The sequence below is a fragment of the Carettochelys insculpta genome, chromosome 12 (assembly GCF_033958435.1).
Source record: "Carettochelys insculpta isolate YL-2023 chromosome 12, ASM3395843v1, whole genome shotgun sequence".
NCBI classification, from domain to species: Eukaryota; Metazoa; Chordata; order Testudines; family Carettochelyidae; genus Carettochelys; species Carettochelys insculpta.
Window position 1 is genome coordinate 37,505,880 of NC_134148.1, and position 19,338 is coordinate 37,525,217.

A 19,338-nucleotide genomic window follows, 5' to 3' on the forward strand; every position below is an offset into this window, starting at 1 on the left:
TTTCAAATACCGTCCAGCTGATCATCAGAGCAGCCATAGCTTATAGCATGTGTTTCCACTGGTGGTGAACACCTGAATGTGTCTTGGTGCCCATAACAAAATTTATTCTGCATATGGATGGAAAAAATTAGAGTGAACATTAGCTGGCATGCTCATGTAAATACTTAAAGTTTTAACATGAAGTGTATGTTTGCTTTTTTGACTTCTTGTTGCAGAAATACAATGATTAATGCCATGTCTGAATATCTGATGATTTGATTACAGAGGTTGGTGACCTGAAGGAGCTGCAGACCTTGGACATTTCAACCAATCGTTTGATAGCTTTACCTGAAAGACTGCATATGTGCCTTTCCCTGCAGTACCTGAGTGCTGATGGGAATTATCTGTGGTGTGTCCCCCGCCACCTGTGTCAACTGCCTAGCCTCAATGAGCTGTCCATGGCTGGAAACTGTCTTGCATTTCTGCCACTTGGTGAGTGACTGTCTGATTTAGACTTCAGAGGAAAAAAAACAGAAAACTAGCATTGTGAAAGCCTCCATTCTAACAACTAGTGCTTTTGATATGTGCCGTTTATGTACAACCTCTGAATTAGGAGAGGTAATACAGTGATATAGTTCTTGGGAAACTTGTTAGTAAACGAAAAACTAATTAACTCTCAAGACTGGTTTCATGCTTGTTCAAAATGTTACGACAGAGCAGTTCAGTTTCCTATATTTTAGCTGACATAAATCAGAAGAAAACTTTGTCAACTAAAATAAATGTATGGTAAATTCTTTCATGTCCAGCATCCTGGAACCAGGAGGTTGCTGGATATTGAAATATTCTGGATAATAGAGAGGTACACCTGGCAATGCATAACACTAAAGAAGAACAAATTAGATATTAAGAAATGAACAAAAATGTAGGCAGAGTACTTGATTTACCAACAACAGTAGTATTGTACGCTGTAAACTCATACTGAACTTGCTCTATTTGTTTGTATTTACTTTCACTATACTGTAGTTACAGAAATTGTAACTAAAATTTACTTATGTTTAAAATATCAGTTATTTGAGAGGCCTGGATGATAGTGTCAGATATGAAAGTTTACTGATGTATGGAGTAATCTGAATTCCATTGCTTATTGTGATAACTTATCCCTTACCAGCTAGATCTGGGAAAAACACTGAATCCTCATTTAGAGGTTTAAACTTGCCAAGAAAACCCAGTAACCATGAGAGCTTTGTCGTGCTGGAAATGTTAGCACTGAATATATATCAAGAAATGTCAGTATTATGTATCTATATATCATAAGCTGTAATGGGTCTCCACCAAGTATAGCATCTATTTTGCTGTTGTACATAGGGACCTACCACATCATCAGCAGGAGCCAGAGAGGTGAAACTACAGGTGTTTGGCCTCCTGTTATGGGAAGTGGTCTACGTTGTACATGCTGCCTGAACATGTTCTCTGCAGACAGTCTTGTTCTCCTCTGTGTAGAAAATTTTTACTGTTAGTGGTCTCTGCATGGACCCATGGCTTCTAGAACATGCATATGTAATAATGCGGCCTTTTTATGTGCTTTAAGTATGGTGATATACCTTGACTTTAGCAAAGCTTTTGATACAGTCTCCCACAATATTCTTGGCCACAAGTAGAGGCAGTATGGATTGGATACATGGACTGTAAGATGGATAGAAAACTGGCTCAACAGACAGACCCAACAGGTAGTGGTCAATGGCTCAGTGTCTGGTTGGTGGACAGTTTCAAGTTGAGTGCCCTAAGCATCGGTTTTAGGACCAGTACTGTTCAACATCTTTATTAATGTCCTGAATGAGGGGTGGATTGCAACCTCAGCAAATATGCAGATGACACTATGGTAGGGAGTCAGGTAGATACATTGGAAGGTAGGGATAGGGTCCAGAGTGACCTAGACAAATTGGAGGCTTGGGCCAAAAAAAATTTGATGAGGTTCAACAAGGACAAGTGTAGAGTCCTGCACTTGGGATGGAAGAATCCCAAGCACTGTTACAGGCTGGGGACCGACTGGTCAAGTAGCAGTGCAGCAGAAAAGGACTCGGGGATTACAGTGGATGAGAGGCTGGCTAAGAGTCAAGAGTGTCCCCTTGTAGCCAGGAAGGCTAATGGCATATTGGGGTGCATTAGGAAAAACATGCAGCAGATCTAGAGAAGTTATTATTCCCTTCTACTCAGCTCTGGTGAGGCTTTATCTGGAGTATTGCATCCACTTCTGGGCTTCCCAGTATAGAAGGGATGTGGATGCATTGGAAAGGGTTCAGCAGAGGGCAATGAAAATGATTAGGGGTCTGGAGCACATGACCTATTAGGAGAGGCTGAGAGATTTGGGCTTATTTAGTTCACAGCAGAGAAGATTGAGGGGCAATTTGATAGCAGTCTTCAACTTTCTGGAAGGGGGCTCTAAAGAGGATGGAGAGAGACTGTTCTCAATGGTGACAGATGACAGAAGAAGGAGCAAAGGTCTGAAGTTAGAGGGAGAGGTGTAGGTTGGATATTAGGAAAAACTATTTCACTAGGAGGGTGGTGAAGGACTGGAATGCGTTACCAAGAGAGGTAGTGGAATCCCCAACCCTAGAGGTTTTTAAGTCCCAGCTTTGCATAGTCATGGCTAGGATGATTTAGATGGAGCTGATTCTGCTTTAGGCAGGGGACTGTACTAGATGACCTTCTGAGGTCCCTTTCAGCCCTAGAATTCTACGATTTTATGGTCTCTGGAAACAAGAGACGAAAAAGAAAAAGATTTGGGGTCCCCTGCTTGTGAATACACTTACATGAACCCACACTAAAATTAAATAAAAAATAAACTTGCTAAAAGTGATGTTTTTTTCTGAATGAATTACATAATATAAATGTAGTTGAAAATACAATGCAATAATTATGTTAAAGGATATGCATTATGTATTCTTTGAGTTTCAAGAAACACTTTTCAGCATTACAGCTAGGTGAGTATTATCTTCAGGAACAGCACTTCTTGAATTAGAGATACTGTAGAAATTATATGGAAATACCCTGTCAACCACATGGTACTATGAGTCAAAGAAAATAAACCCCATAATACTTTAGTCAAATCCCATTGTGCTAATTAATAAGCAAAATAACTCTTCCACCAACAAAATATTCCTCCCTCTACAGGAACCTCTTCAGAAAAGAGAGATGTGGGATTTTTTTAAGCTTTGAAGAAACCAAATGGTGTTTTAAGTTGAAATGTGAAACCCTGGTGGGGTCGAATTGTGTACATTTTTAATTCAGATGCTTTCCTTACTTGCTTAATAACCCATCTGTGAGAGAGAATTCTTAGAATAAGCCATAGATCTGTTAAAATGCTTGTGTCTTTAGTTCAAAAGAAGGTAATAGCCCTTTACAAAATGACACACCTCACATTTGCTTTATTTTTAGCCTAAAATTCAGAACATAGTCTGTTTTAAAAGAAGCATTTAAATTAATGGGAAACATCAAAGACAGTCAGTTGACCTTGCTCAGTAATTCTTAATAATAGGAACTCAATGTTGAACATTTGGAGACAATTTGGTATCTATGCACATGGAATGGAATAATATAATAAATCCCAGAATTCAGAGAAAAAGCCGCACAGAATAAAATGGGAATGTTTAATTCCCTCCTTGAGAATCAGATTTGCAAATTGTGAAGAAGTGGTGAAATACAGTGGAAAAGAGGATTGCGTCAGTGAAAAGAACAACATTCTGCCATTTTAGGAAAGACTTCCATTTTTGTGTCAATGTATTACATGTTTAATTATTTAAAGTTTACAGGCACAAGTTTGGCTGCTATTAACAACTGTTATCTGGTGGCTGTGTTCTGTGTGCAATCTTTCAGACCACTACAGTTGCACATTGAACATGTTGCTGATCTATAAGGGTGTTAAGTGCCTTAAAATACACAGAAGCAACTGGTTAATACATTTTAAAAATAAGGTCTTCAACATAACAATTATGTGGAAATCTGCAGGGTGATTGTGTTGACCCGCATGGGCATTTCATGGTGCTGAATACACAGACTCCTAGGAGTTGGACTCAGCATAAATTGCTTGCCAACTTGAAATGGTGGTTCAGTAATTCTCTTTTGTTAAACTGTTTTAGGTATGTATTTTATGTAAGGTAGCCAGTGCTAGTTAACCCCCGGACATTTTGAAGTATAAACTCTTAAAATGGGATACAACACAAAATCTGTACCTTTTAAATTATTTGACAGCTTGAAAATATATAGAGGATGTTCCTAACCATTCTTTAATCTAAATGTTTAGAAAATACCTATTTTTTAAGTTTAATGCATTAAAACTGAGTATAAGTTGCTTACAACAGGAGAATGTTTGTTTTTTCTCTATCATCTTTGAACCCGTCTTTTGTTTTAGCTGGGATACCACACAGTAGACAGCATGTATAAAGTATGGTGATTGTCTTGGCTTGTGGAGTCATTTGTGAGTGGTGATGCTCAATTTACTGCTTGAAGGGTGGCTTTTTGTTTGTTTACAGATAACTCCTTATCTTCCCTACTCAACCAACTGTGGTTTGTGTCCCGAACAATTTGTAGAACTGCTATTTTAAAGGTTTAATGTGCTACTTTTTCTGACTACTGGCTGTTCTATAATGATTAGAGAAGGAGGCAAGTTGTTCATTCCCCGGGGCAGGCTTTTTTACTAAGCATATCTGAAAGAAATGATTGTGTTTCTAAAATGTTACCACATTTTAACTAATGATTTGCAATTACTGTAGACAGTGCAGGTGTTGTCTAAAAATGTTAGCTGGTCATTGTCAACCTTTCCTGCTCTTGACATGTCCACTTTGGCTGCTTGTGAAACCCCCCATTCAGGCTGATCTACATGCCCTATGGGCTGACAATCCCAGATGTATCCTAGTAATAGACTTGAGCTTGTGTTGTAATGTAGGGTTAATAATCTGCAAAACAAGTCCAGTTGGATTTTTTCCCCTCATTTGGTTTTTAAAATTCACCCTTCTTAAGTGTGTGTCCATGCCCATTTAGAAAAATACAGAAGTTGGTGTGTTTGCTAAATGGATTCACCAAATATAAAAACTATGCCGCTCTCCACTTTTTCAAGCAGATGCCTATACAAACAGGGTTACTTAGTTTGATGTTGCAAAGGAAACTTAAATTTTTGTATGTGCCAGTATAACTCTTAAATTGGTCAGTTTTCTCAGTACTGACATTAAAAGTACACTATTTAGATTTATACTAATGAATAAAAGAATACCCATTCAGTGCTCTGGGAACCCTTCACAATTTTCTAAAAATACACTGAACTGTATGAGTCCAACTGTGTAACCCTATGTATCCTGATCAATCTCAGCACCTTCCTTTTGCTTGTGTGTGTGGACTCTCTGGTTTTGCATTCTGTTCCAAGAGGTGGCTTTAGAAATCGTGTTCTAGAATTGAAGATGAAACTACTCAGCTATATGTTTTTACAGGTTGCTGTTTGAAGAATTCTTCAAGAATCGAATGTACATGCTATAATTTCTGAAAACCAAAAATGCAAGAAATTGGGATTTGTTGTAATTAAAAACTATCATGAATCACAAAATGATTTAAATAAAGTAATTATGAACCATCATTTCCAGAGTGTGATGACAGTGGCTGCATATTGTAACGGTAAAATTCGTGTTGTATAATTTTGTGAGCAGTGAGGCGTTTGCATGTGCTTTTTTAAGCAGATGTTTATAGTAATTATTAGTGTACAGTGAACAGAGATCTTCTACACACAGGAGATGTTTTTATTGTGTGCTTGCTTTCACATTATCATTAAAAGAGCATCAGTGCAGACATAGGAGCTTTTGTTTGGTCTTTAGCCATGTGGAATGCTTATGCCAGGGCCTTGAGGTTAAATAAATAAATAAATAAAAATATAATTAGTGCTTGTTCAGGACTCTTGGTATTTGGTCACTTTTAGAAGAAAAGTCTTTGATCTCAGACCTTGGAAGTAGGAAAGTGGAAATGTTTTAGATACAGTGCAGTGCTTGCAAAAGCCTCAATGAAAACTTTCTTTGTAGCTGTAGCCTTTCCCTAGATGGACAGCTGCTTTATTTTATAAAGCTCAAAAGAAGAGCGTTTATCAAAAAGCTTTTAACTATATGTATTGCCCTGTATACTACATAAAAACTAATGGGAAGGGGATGCAAAGAGCTGCTTAAACTAGCGACTACTAAAATTAAAAAGTTGTTTGTGGTAGCGTTTGACCTTTTTTAAAAAAATCTTGTGAGGTTGGATTGAGATGCATGGTGGTAAAATATGTAAACTCATGCACTGTTGGGATTTGGAAGCTTAAAGTTGAGCAGCTTTGCCCAAAATGAGATGGAGATGTTTGTGCAGCATCCAGAAGTATTTTGTGTATGTGGGAAGTCCCAGTCCCTGTCTGGAAGAGTTTACTGTTTAAACATCATCTTCTAAACAGGAGGAGGGGAGGGGAGAAATTAAATTAGCTTCTTTTTAGGCTTCATTGTGAAAAAAGCACCTCTGGGTAACACAGTTTTTAAAAGATCAGAACCTACTTTTTGTCCTGTAGATGTCAATATATCAATAAATTAAAAACAACAATCTTTTGAATTTTCTTCTGTTTTCCCAAGACCGTTAGGATAAAATAGGACATTCAAATCCAGCAGCGCACTGTTTTCTATGCTTATTGGTATAACTGAAGTCTGCAACCCAAGACTGTATTTTTTCAGCAATTAGATGTGCTGCAGTAGTTGCTGCATACTTATTTTATTGGCTGCTTCTTGTGCTAGTGCTACACTATTTTACATTGTAGCCTACATTTATTTTGTTGGTTTCATGAAGAAGGAACCAAAAAGCTGTAACCGAGTATTTACAGCCAACCTATGCTCAACCAATGCCAACAGCTGTTTGAGGTGTTAGTTCTTTAGAAATACACAGCAGCACCATTGAGCATTTTAGGACAGGAAGTAAAAAGATTGTTGTGTACTGCGGAGGAATTGTGTGTGTCATGTAACTTTCCAATCAGGAATATTTAGGTTTTTAAGTCACAGCTTGACAAAGTCCTAGCCGGGATAATTTCGTTAGGGTTGATGCTCATTTAGGCAAGGAGCTAGATTCAATGACCTCCCAAGGTCCCTTTCAGCCCTAGGATTCTATGATTCTGTTTCATTACTACAGAAAGTGTCCTGTGATATGAAAGTACTTCGCTTCAAATGAAACAGGGGGAGAGCTCTGTTATCATCATCATCATCAATAACCGTGGGCTCAGCACCTCTTGGTGTCTTATGCCTCTCTCACTATTTTCTTCCATCTTTCCCTATCCAGTACAGAGTAGCTTAGTTTCTGTAGACTAGCTCCGCACCAATCTACTCTATCTGTCCATGGAATATCTGTCCATTCTGTGTGGGGTCTGCCTCTCCTATTCAAACCAACCATTATGCTGAATACTAGACTCTTGATTTTTCATTTGTCATTCATTCTGCAAATATGTCCAAATAGTTGTCGCTTCCATTTTATAACCTTCTGCAGCAGGTTCTCTTTTGGCTGTATCTTCCTATATAATTCCTCATTGGTGACCTTCTGCATCCATCCTATTTTCAGAATCTTTCTATAATGACTCCTTTTGATTGCCAATATTCTTTTCGAATCTTTCATTATCACCCATGTCTCACATCTGTACAACATTGTGATGGAGTGGGGGATACCTGTGTGTGTGTGAGTGGCTCACAGAGGGTGTGGGGCCCCTGCTGAGGGTAACCCTGACGACCAGGTAACACCTTTGTACTGCAGACAAAGGAGGAGGTGGGGCCTGAGGGGTTTGAATTGGAACTGGGAGTTGGAAGCAGTTAGTCTGGGCTGAGGAAGAGAGAGACAAAGGAGGGGGAAGGCCCCGGCTCTGGGGGCCCCTCAGGGCCTCCTCTCCCCAACATGGATGGAACTGGCTGTCTCTGCCTGCTGCACTGACTCCTCTGTACGATGCTGAGTCCTGTCGGCTAATAAACCCGCTGTTCTCCTGCTAAGTGAGAGACTCTCCTTCCTGCGGACAGGGTGCAAAGCGTGGGGGACCCTAGAACCCCATCACACTGGTGTCAGAAGTGGGATGTTCTGCACCCCGAGGATGGAGCATCCAGCAGTAAGTGACCGGGGCCCTGGAAGAAGGGGGGCCTGCGAGACCCAGGTGTGCTGAAGGGCAGTGAGGTGCAGCTCCCCAAGGCGGAGGGGCCTGCGGCCGAACCCAAGCAACTGCGGTCGTGGTCCTCGAGAGGGGGTGTCACACCCGAGGAGGGGTTACTCCTGGGAATCTGTTGGAGTCGGTCCCAGAAGGTGGAGGGGCCGAGAGCCCAACCCCCAGGAACAAGTGACCCCTGAGGAGGCTGACGCTGAATAAGTTCTTCCCAAGACAGTGTGCTCATGGTCCCTGACAGCGGGTGTCACACTGAAGAAGGGGTTCCGCTGGGAGTCTGTTGGAGTCGGTCCCAGAGGGCGGAGGGGCCTACGGCCTAACCCCGGGCAGCTTGTGACCCGCAAGGAGCCTGGCACACTGAAGGGATTCTTCCAGGAATCGTGGGGTGCAGAGGGCATCAGCCTAAGAGCCTGCAACCACGCTGAGCAACTCCGCTGTGAAGTGGCAGCACCTGGAAACCGATTCGAGATTAAAGAAGCTGGACAAGGCAGCGTGGATGTGCAGTGGCAGAGCTGAGGGTTAAGGAAAATCCTGCAGAGGTGAGCCCGGATCGGGGCAGGGAACCCTGGACTGCCTGGAGCTCTGAACTGAGTGGCCTGCCGCAGCTCAAGGAGGGAAGGAGCGATTCCAACCCATCATCTACTAGTGGCCAAGACAGACCTGCGAAAAGTTTTCCAGGCCTGGGCCGAGGAAGGTGCCTGTGTGTCTGTGCAGGAAAGCAGCTGATCCACTGGGAATGGCAAGTTGTCTGTGAGAGAAGCTGCTCCACCTTCTGTGTGTGTGTGGAGACCAGCCGGGGGGCTGGGACAAAGGAGAGAGTGTCTCCCATTGTCTGTCTGTGTTGAACAGCAGCAGCAGCCTTGGGAGAGAGCAGAGCCTGTGTTTGGAAAAGGTGCCAATGAGGAAACTAGCCCATTGTCTGAGGAAGACTTCCCCAGCCTGGGGTGGCTGGAGAAGGAACCATCAGGAAAGAGCATTCCAGGTGTGCCTAAACCCAGCCATGGGGGCTGGAGCAGAGGGAATGGCTCTGGGATGGGCAGTGGTATCCCTGCTAAGGACACTGGTCCTTGGTGCAAGAAAAGTGCTTCTGCTTCTGGGGAAGTGAATCCTTTGCCTGAGCCTGTGGGGGCTCGAGATGGAGCCAAGATCCCAGAGCTGGATCTGAGGGCAGCTGAAGCCCAGATGGGAAGTGGGCCTACCTCTGTGTCTCTCAGGGGGGATGATGCTTTAACTTGGTCTAATCCAGTTAGTATCATCAGGGAATCCCAGAGACCAGATGATTCTGGTACTTGTTCTGTGCCTGATGCTGAGGTGTTACTGGGAGGGGTGAGAGGACTCTGTCCTACCAGAGTCATCCTCTCGCCAGGACACAAGAACAGACGGGCAATGGAGTTATGCTGAGTGATAAAGATAAAGGAGCTGGTAGCAGAAGGGAGGAAAGGGACCCTAACCTTCTGTCCGGTGGTACTGGCTGTCTGCCTGGAGGGGGATTACGTGGGAATCTGCCTAATGGGTCAGAAGTGATCCTGGGTGTAGGTGAAACCCAGTAGCTGGTTGTGGCTCAAGGGAGCAGTGCCCCTATGGAGCCAGACAGGGGTAAGTTGTTGTTTGGGGGAGCTCTTGAGGAAGAGAATTTCCCTGAAACTTTTCCTGACCCGTCGGTGGGGACTGCAAAAAATGGGAGTGAGGTGAAGGAGAATGAACAGGAAAGGTGCATGTCTGTAAGAGCCAGAGCAGCCCTTTGCCTGGGGAGAAGTTTGTTTCAGCTCCTGATGGCCAGGACCTGCCTGAGTGTGAAACCACTGGCTGTGCTCTGGAAGGGTCCAAAGCAGGCAGGGTAAAAGTTTCTCAGGAATTGGAAGCTGGTGCAAGTAAAGTGAAAACTATCAGGTAGTGTGAGCAGCCCTGTGAGAACCAAGTAAAACAGCTGCACAGTCAGTCTCTGTAAAATGCAGGAGAGGTTCAGCAATTCCCCATCTCCAGATGGTGAAAACACTTATATTCTTATACTGAACTCCACTTCTAATTCCATGGGGAGGCAGTAGTTGGAGGGGGAAGGACAAAGGAGCTTTGGGCCTGGTGGGCCAGTAAGGGATAAACAGGAATTCCTTCATGTGGATTCTGCGTCTGGGACTCACAAAACAACTCTCAAAAAGCAGTTTGGTTTGCAAATTTCCAAACTGGCTGGAAGGGGGCCGTCTCCCTGAGATCATCAATGGCCCAGCTCTTGTTAAAAGGGAGGGCACAGCCAGAAAGATCAAATTTCCACCCCAGGGGGCAAGGGAGAAAATTAGAACTTAATGGTGCTAAAAAAGGCCTCAGCCATTTATCCCCAAAATACCAAATTCTCAAGGAGGTTACACATAAGTCGTGGTCTACCAAAGAGCAACGTAAATGTACAGTTGCAATGGGTTTGTTCTGTTACTCACGCTAACTGCTGTAACCAAGGGGTGCTGCTACCAAAAGCTGTAAAATTGTACCATGTACTAAATGTTTAAAAAGAGCCATTTAACATGATAACATTAATGTAGAAGCATAAATTGTATGTTAAAGGAGTCTGTAACTCTGAAATGTCACCATTGTTCCCTGTAACTAGTCTTGCAACCTCTCACATAAGGAGAAACATTCCAAACCTATTGTGTGGCATGGAAGGGGAAACTGAGGCACACAACCATTTTGGTGGTCTGGCTAAATGCCAAGGGTGGAAGCATTTGTACCTTCCTTTACTGGACTGTAACTGAATTCCAAACATTGGCTGAAGCAGCTGTATGGACTGGTGGTCAGACAGGGCAGGGCCCAGACAAGAAAAAAACTATTTAATCTGTTGGTGCTGCAGCATCTGTATGGGCTCTGCCTGCCTGACTTGAGAACGTGGCTAATGGACCAGAGACAGAAGCAGGGAGACCAACTAACCTGAGGGAACTAAAGGAACTTGCCTGGCTGCATCACATGAAAAGGGCCAATACCAACCTCCTAAGTTGGAGCCTCTCCCAGCAGGATTATGACATGGAGGTGGTGCACATCAAGGGGAGCACTAAGGGTGCAGCCGATGCCCAATCACGAGGGGAGGGCCCCAAACTTCCCCAGGTCACTGGCTGAGTAACCCCGCTCAGTTCGGTCTGAAAGGGGGAAAAGATGTGATGGAGTGGGGGATACCTGTGTGTGTGTGAGTGGCTCACAGAGGGTGTGGGGCCCCTGCTGAGGGTAACCCTGACGACCAGGTAACACCTTTGTACTGCAGACAAAGGAGGAGGTGGAGCCTGAGGGGTTTGAATTGGAACTGGGAGTTGGAAGCAGTTAGTCTGGGCTGAGGAAGAGAGAGACAAAGGAGGGGGCAAGGCCCCGGCTCTGGGGGCCCCTCAGGGCCTCCTCTCCCCAACATGGATGGAACTGGCTGTCTCTGCCTGCTGCACTGACTCCTCTGTACGATGCTGAGTCCTGTCGGCTAATAAACCCGCTGTTCTCCTGCTAAGTGAGAGACTCTCCTTCCTGCGGACAGGGTGCAAAGCGTGGGGGACCCTAGAACCCCATCACTGAATACACACATTTTCAAGATGCCCAGCTTTGTTCTTAAGCTAATTGCTTTGCTTTTCCAGATCTTATCCATTGCCTTCAAACTCGCTCTTGCTTTTGCTATTCTAGTGGCTATTTCCTTCTTACAGTCTAGATCATACGTTAAGTTGCTCCCCAGATATGCGAACTTCTCTACATTTTCTAGTTCAATATTGTTGACACTGATCTTCCTTCCTATTTCTTTATGTTCAAATACCATAGTTTTTGTTTTATCGATGGTCATAATCAGTCCGTACTGCTTTCCTTCTTCAACACCCGCACTGTTTTCACTAGGTTTTCCTCATCTTCCTCAATGATAACTATATCATCTGTGAACCTCAAGTTGTTAATTCTTTTCCCGTGCACAGATACCCCTTCTACCTCTTCCTTGATTTTGTCCATCGCTCTTTCCAGATGTGCGATGAAGACACTTGGCGATATTGGATCTCCTTGTCTCATACCTTTACTTGTTTTAAACCAACTCCCTGCATGCTCTCACCACTGCCTCTGCATTATCACCAATATCCTTCAACAACTCTGTCAGTCTGCTATCCACTCCGTATGACTCCAACACCGCCCAAGTCACTTTCTGATCTATACTGTCAAATGCCTTTTGAAAATCGATGAAGCAAGTGTATACATTTTTGTTCTTTTGTCGAGCTCTCTCCACTGTCAGTCTTAGTGCCAATATCTGCTGTATGGTACTTCTGTCTTTTCTGAACCCTGCTTTTTCTACTTCCTTCTTCGAAATATCGGTCTCGCTCTTGATGCTCTGGGAAGATATCTCTTTCAATTCTTCAACCAGTCTCTCTGAGACACTCGGGTCCAACTGTGCTTTGTATAGATCGGTGCAATATCTGGTCCATCGCTGCGCAATCTTCTCCCTGTTCATGAGCACTTCTTTGTTCTCATCTTTGATTGCCATCTGCTTTGGTTGCCATTTCCTATTAATATTCCTAATTGTCTTATACACCTCCCAAGCCTTACATTTGCCGTAATACCTCTCGAAATCTTCACATTGCTCTTCTAACCATTTCTCCTTATCCTTTCTGGCTGCTTTTCTTACCTCATTGCATTTCGTCCTATATTGCTGTTCTGCCATCTTAGAAGCCTCTCTTCTGATCTTCAACACTCTCTTCTCTTGAACCAACTTGAGTGTCTTCTGGGTAATCCACTTCTTATTGATCTTTTCTTCTTCTGGAACAGTTTGCTCAATTGCCTCTCCAGCATGCGTCTAGCCGTGATGCACCCATTCGTAACTGGAGTTAGGGGACTTCGAAGTTGCCCCAGCACTTTGAAGTACCGGTGGGTGCACCGCAGCTAGACACGTGCCGGTACTTCCAAGTTTAAAACTTCAGAGTTGCTACAGGGGGGAATTTGCTTAATGAAGTGCTTCCTATGCATGGCATCACTTCATTAGTAAACTCCCAACACCCTAATTACCATCCTTCCTTTGAAGGAAGGTGGTAGTGTAGACACAGCCGTAGAGAGTCTGATAGATTCAATTGTAAACCAACACTAACTGTTCATCCTTTAAATGATCCTTTTTCCTTGGAGAGAAGGCTTTAATATGACACCCCTTGGAGCCCTTCAGCACTGTCATTTAATGGAGCTCCTTTGGCAGTTTGAGATGGTTCTTTACCTTTTTTTTCTTATCCTATCATATCTGTACCTCAAATATTGTGCATTCTTTGCAGTGCTGCTTCTTGTTGCTGGCGTGCCATGATGCACCCCAGTCTCAACAGCATTGTGCTGTGGAGAGACCACCACCTAGCCCATGTTTTATGTCTTTGAAGGGGAATCACTCTCTTTAAAGTAATTTTGTAAAAATACCTCTGAGTAGTAATCAAATTGATTCTTACAAAGTAAGTGTGTTTTTGTGAAGATCCAGAAATCTTACCACTGTCTTCTCTGCTGCTGCTTGCTTCATATCGAGTACACGGGTTGTTTTCTGATAAAACTGTAGCCTTTTTCCCTTATTGAATTTTAGAACACCATTTTACCCCAGCTCTTGTTTTCATAGTATTGGATTGTCTGTGTAGTAGGTTAATCTTCTTTGTATGTCCATCTTGGGCTGCAATTCTTCAAGGTTCCTATTGTCTTTCTCTCTCTTTGAAATCAAGAGGATCTGGAAACACACACTACCTTGTGGGATCAGGAAAGCTGTAGTAGAAATAAGTAAAATGTGATTCTTCAGAGCTGAATGATGGCGAGAGACCTATGCATAAATAAATCATTACACATTTGTATAATATCCTGACTGTATATCGTAATGTCTGGTAAAAGTCTGACAATTTATTGCTCCTATTGCATGTAATAGAATGAGACATACTAGAGAATATTGGCACTTTGCATTCTGCCATATATGTTTTGAGTTTGCAAAATGGGCAGCAGTACCCACTCTCTGAGGTTTCCTTGCATATTTTCATGCCAATCAAAATTGAGGGTTGGTGACAATAAAAAGTCAGAATTAGTTTAGGACAGAGTAACTTTTTGGTTGTCTCATTCAGTGCGTTTTCAACTGCATGCTACTTTGCCATTCTTAACTTCTAAATCTGTTGGGCTTCAATCCATAATAAATCTGATAGTGTCACTCAGGTATATTCTGCAGCCTGTTCTGCAGAAATATTTTTGCAAGTGGTTAGGCCTTCATAAAAGAACCTTCTGTTGCTCAGAGTGTTCTTAAAATATTTTTACTACTTACATTTTCTAAAATGAAGTGCTTTTTACTTTAATTGGAATGTATACAGTTGAAAATAACTTAATATTTGGAAAGTCATCAGAGTTAGAGATGGGCTAGTCTACTTAAGATGTTCTGAGTCAGTTTTTCTTAAACTCTTAGAGAGCACGAAACACCACATTTTTTATGCAGAACACCTATGAAAAATTTCTTCAAAAATAATTGTTGTCAGACCAAAAAGAGAGAAAAAATCAGTTGGCAACATATACAGCAAAACCAAAATTAAGTCATTTAATCAGGTATCATAGCAATGAAGAAGTAACATTGTATGTGGTTTTAATAACAGAAAATATGTACCATCAGTGTACGATATCAAGAAAGTGTCAGACTCTTTTGGCACACTTGTGAGTTATTTGTGGAATATCAGTGTTCTGTGGAACATAGTTTAAGAAACGCTTTTCTAAATAATCAGTCTCACCTAGTTCAGGGCTGTTTTTTAGACTACACGTTTTTGTATTTTGTTCAGTCTGGATATGTCTGAAATTAATGAGTCTTTTGATACTTTCCTGTAGTGAACTGCTCCCTGAGTGACTACGTCTTGTTGACTGGATTTCTTCTCTCTCTCCTCCTTCTCCCCAGCAACCTGAATTTTCCATTTAACTACTTTCTTGGACTGCTATGTCCCTAACTAATCAAACCTCTCCATGCTTGTTCATACTTCTAGGTTCTTAGCATGTCTCTGTCCCATTTCTTATTGCTTAGCCATCCTTATACATATTTGGCTCTTCTAAACATCCCTCACCAACCAATCCCACCACCATCCTGACCGTTTTTATGAAAAGATGTAACAGTCAATGTTTGAAATGTATTGATAGCTTTCTAATATTTGTAGGAAATGGTGTTTTGCATTTTCTAAGCTGAAAACGTACATGTACACCTTCTGTAGTATCAGCAGCTTAATTCATTTTGTTTTGTAATTTTAGTGCAATATGCAAGCCAATTCATTTGACTGACCAAAACTCTGCTTCATTCATGCAATACCTTCCTTGTCATACATCTCACGCAGTTGGAGTGATCTTGCTGTGGTCTGACTATATAGTCAGTCAGCACTGAATTTAACCCAGTATGTACAGAAATACACAATTTCTGTTCTGTTAGCTGCCCAAAAGCTTGTCTCAGTAAACACCTGAAAGTTCAAAGGTGGCCGCTGGTGTGCACCACTTATACTGAATTTCATTAAATTATTATATTTTCTTGTATAGTCCCACACAGGCCACATTCTGTTTCTATGCATTGATGGAGCTCTGACATCAGTTGACAATACCAGGGGACTTGGCCTGCTATTTTAAAAAGGTCAGCAGGTCGGCTATAAATGTGCGACCAAGAGTTGTTTTGCCTTTTCAGAATTGACAGAATTAGTGAATTATTTCTTAAAATTATATTTCTTTCATAATGGGATTTACAGCACTTTTAGAAAGAAGTTGGGTATTTTTAAAGTAACTCTAGTGCATGCCAAATTCTTAAAAAAACCAACCAACCAAAAAAAAAAAAACCACTTTCTCCACAGATTTCATTTAGTTAGAATAAACTGACAAAGTAATGTTTCATGTTCACTTACTGAAAGTCCAGTGAGCTTATTTTGATTTTAATTGTTTCTTCTGGGAATTGTCATTACTTCATTTTTCTCCTTTCTGTTTTTGTTTTCTAAAACCTAGATTTAGGTCGTTCTCGAGAACTGCAATATGTGTATGTGGATAACAATATTCACCTGAAAGGGCTCCCTTCTTATCTGTATAATAAAGTCATTGGTTGCAGTGGGTAAGTATGAATTAACTTAAAGCCTCGCATACCTTTATTTCACAGTGCTCTCCATAAATACATGCCTGTGTGATACAACTCACTTTATTCATTCAGGATTGGTGTTATTGTGAAAGGATTAATTTGGCTGCCTGTTCTATTTTACTTTTATAATATTCTGCATTAATTTGCTCAACATGTAATATTTCAGTGCCAAGCCACGACAGCCAGAGGATTTGTAGATATTTGTAGGAAATATTTACTGATAACGTAGGGCATGAAGTGAAGACTGTGTTTAAATTTGTCCCAAATGTAGGCTGTATTGAAACCTGTCTTTACAAAATAAGACCAGTACGTGTAATATGTTTTTATGTTTCCATGATCTTTAATAAGTAAATATCTCTTGTAGTGTTTGCATCCGATACGTTATAGATCTGGACTATTCAGTGGATTTGCAGATCTTTGCCTAGAATGGACCATATCTGAATAGAATGTCACATGACTCTTTTTCCTCTCATTCATGTTTTCATAACATCCCTGTACCAACTCTTTACAATGCTTGGCATTCAGTGACTCATTTTCTACAATTTGTATGTATATTTAAATATAATCTAGTATCTTAATGTCTGTGATTATGAGCTGAGGAATCGCGCATGGCACGACTCATTGCATTGCCTCTGTTGCCCTCCCGCTGCTCCTTCGCCACAGCCGCATGGCTGCCCTCAGCTCTCTTACACCCTTCCCTCATGTGCAGCGTGGGCAGCTCCCTGCCCTGCCATGCTGAAATAATGGAACTCAGTTTAATGGCCGGATCCCTTCTGTCACCCTGCCAGACATTAAACCAGTTAAATAGAGTTCCATTATTTCAATGTGGTAGGGCCGGGAGCCAGAGGGCAAGTCAGTGGTTGCAGTGTCCGGAGCCACAAATGGCACCTTAAAAAGCCACATGCAGCTCCAGAGCCACAGATTACTGGCCCCGTGCCCCACAACAAGCTATCAAAATGGTGCTGCTGCTGGCTTTGTGGGCTGTATGAAAAGGCTCCAAGGGCCAGATTCTGGCCTGAGAGTCATGTGTTGGCCACCCCAATTTGGGGTATGTCTACAATATGAAATTAGGTTTAGATTGGCTTTTAGCACTCATTTTTGTAAAGTCAAAGGCATATGTTCCAACTAAATACATGCGATCGATGGAATGCATCTCTATAGCTGTGGCTAATATAAAACAGTGATGGACTGAGGGTGGTCATCCCACAGCTTCTGTTGACCATTTGAATTCCAGGTGAGGCTTGTAGTGCCTGATAGGAGAAAAACATAGTTGTAGGTGGTTCTGGTACATATTGTCAGTCTCCTGTGATGCACTCATCGCCTCCCTCCTTGCTTGAAAGCAATGGCGAACAATCATTTCACACATTTTTTTTTTCCCCTGGTTATATATATAAACACCATAGCACAGCAAGTATGGACTCCACTGAGCTGCAGACTGCTGCAGCAAGCATTGCTAACATCTTGTGCATTGTCCTGTGGTTTGTTCAGAGCTTAGTCAGGAGCTGCCTGTGAGAGGAAGAATATAAGGAGACCACATTCACAGATGTTGAGGAACCGATAGAATGGAGCATTTGGCATATACTGTCAGCAGTCACGCATACTGACACAGTGAAATGCCGATTCTGGTCCCAGGAAACGAGCACAGACTGGTTGTACCACATACTTATGCAGCTATGGGATAAGTGGCTGCAAAACATTTGAATGTATAAAGCCACTTTCACTGAACTTTTTGAATTTCTTTCCCTCACCCTGAAGAGCAGTAACACCAGAATGAGAGTCTCTCTAACAGTTGAGAAGCAAGTGGCAATAGCCTTGTGAAAGCTTGCAGTGCTACAGTGCTACTGGTTAGTTGATTTTGGAGTGGATAAATCCACAGTGGGGCCTGTTGTGATCCAAGTAGCCAAGGAAATCAATACCTTTCTGTTAGGCAGGATAGTGACTCTGGAGAATGTGCAGAACATGGTGGATGGCTTAGCTGCAGTGGGGTTTCCTAACAATGGTAGGATGATAAATGGCATCTAATTTGGCACCAGGCCACCCTGCCAAATAGAATGTAAACTGCCAGGGGTTCTTCGCAATGGTGGTGTAGGCGCTGGTGGATCACAAAGACCATTTGACTGACTTCAGTGTAGGAGGGTTGGAAAAGGTGCATGATGTGTATATTTAATAATTTCCATCTCTTCAGAAAACTGCACAATGGAAATTTCTTCCCAGACTGGAAAATCACTATTGGAGGTACTGAAATGCCAGTAAATATCCTTGGACACCCAGCCTTGCCGCTCCCTTCCATGGGTCATGAAACCATGCGCACACAGCCCAGACAGCAGTAATGAACAATTCATCTTCAGGCTGAGCAAATGCAGAATGGTGGCAGAATGTGCTTTTGGCCATTTAAAAGGATGCTTAAAAAGTTCATTGACTGTGTTAGACCTCTGAAATAATATTTCCATGGTTGTTGCTGTTTGCTGTGTGCTGCATAGTATCTGTGAAAGTAAGGGGGAAAAGTTTCTGGTGGGGTGGATTTGAGGTAGATCACCTGGCAACCAATTATGAACTGCCAGACACCATGGCAGTAAGGAGAGCTGGTCGAAGCACCCTGCACATTAGAGAGATACTGAAAACCAATTTCATGAATGCCCAGACAACAATGCAGTAGTTGTGTGTTGCTCCCATGCCTGTTATGCAGGTACTTCCTTGTACGCCCTCCCCCACAAATGCACTTGGCATGGTGAATAAAGACGCTGTTCTGATATAATGAATTCTCGTCCTTTTCCTCTTTCTCATCTACAGTGCCGTTGCCCATGGCTGCTTGAAAAGTCACTTGGTTGCTATCCACAGACCCTTTTGGACCAGTGGTTGGGTCCTCCCCTTAGAGCCCCATGCAGCTGCTTATAGAAGCTGCATGTCTGTGGCTCTGACCCAGACTGAATGTTTCTTCCTTTGTCTCATGGTATGCTTGCCTGAGTTCCCTTATTTCTATGCAGCACACCTTGGTGTCCCTGCTGTATTCTTTTACCACCATGCGATTTTCGGTGTAGATATCAGCATTTCTTTTGCAGCTTTGGCTTTCTGCCTGCATAGATTCTTTTTCTCACACAGC

The 19,338-nt window shown here is 42.3% G+C and overlaps 1 protein-coding gene across 4 annotated transcripts in view; it reads left to right on the forward strand.

The window, feature by feature from the left end:
* The window catches only part of LRRC28 (leucine rich repeat containing 28), a 93,724-nt gene that overhangs the window by 58,427 nt on the left and 15,959 nt on the right, over positions 1 to 19,338 (forward strand). For all 4 annotated transcript variants that reach the window (XM_075006974.1, XM_075006975.1, XM_075006973.1 and 1 more), the window contains 2 exons: positions 265 to 471; positions 16,112 to 16,214. In XM_075006974.1, the coding sequence (XP_074863075.1) occupies positions 265 to 471; positions 16,112 to 16,214 (310 nt within the window). The remainder of the gene's footprint in view (positions 1 to 264; positions 472 to 16,111; positions 16,215 to 19,338) is intronic.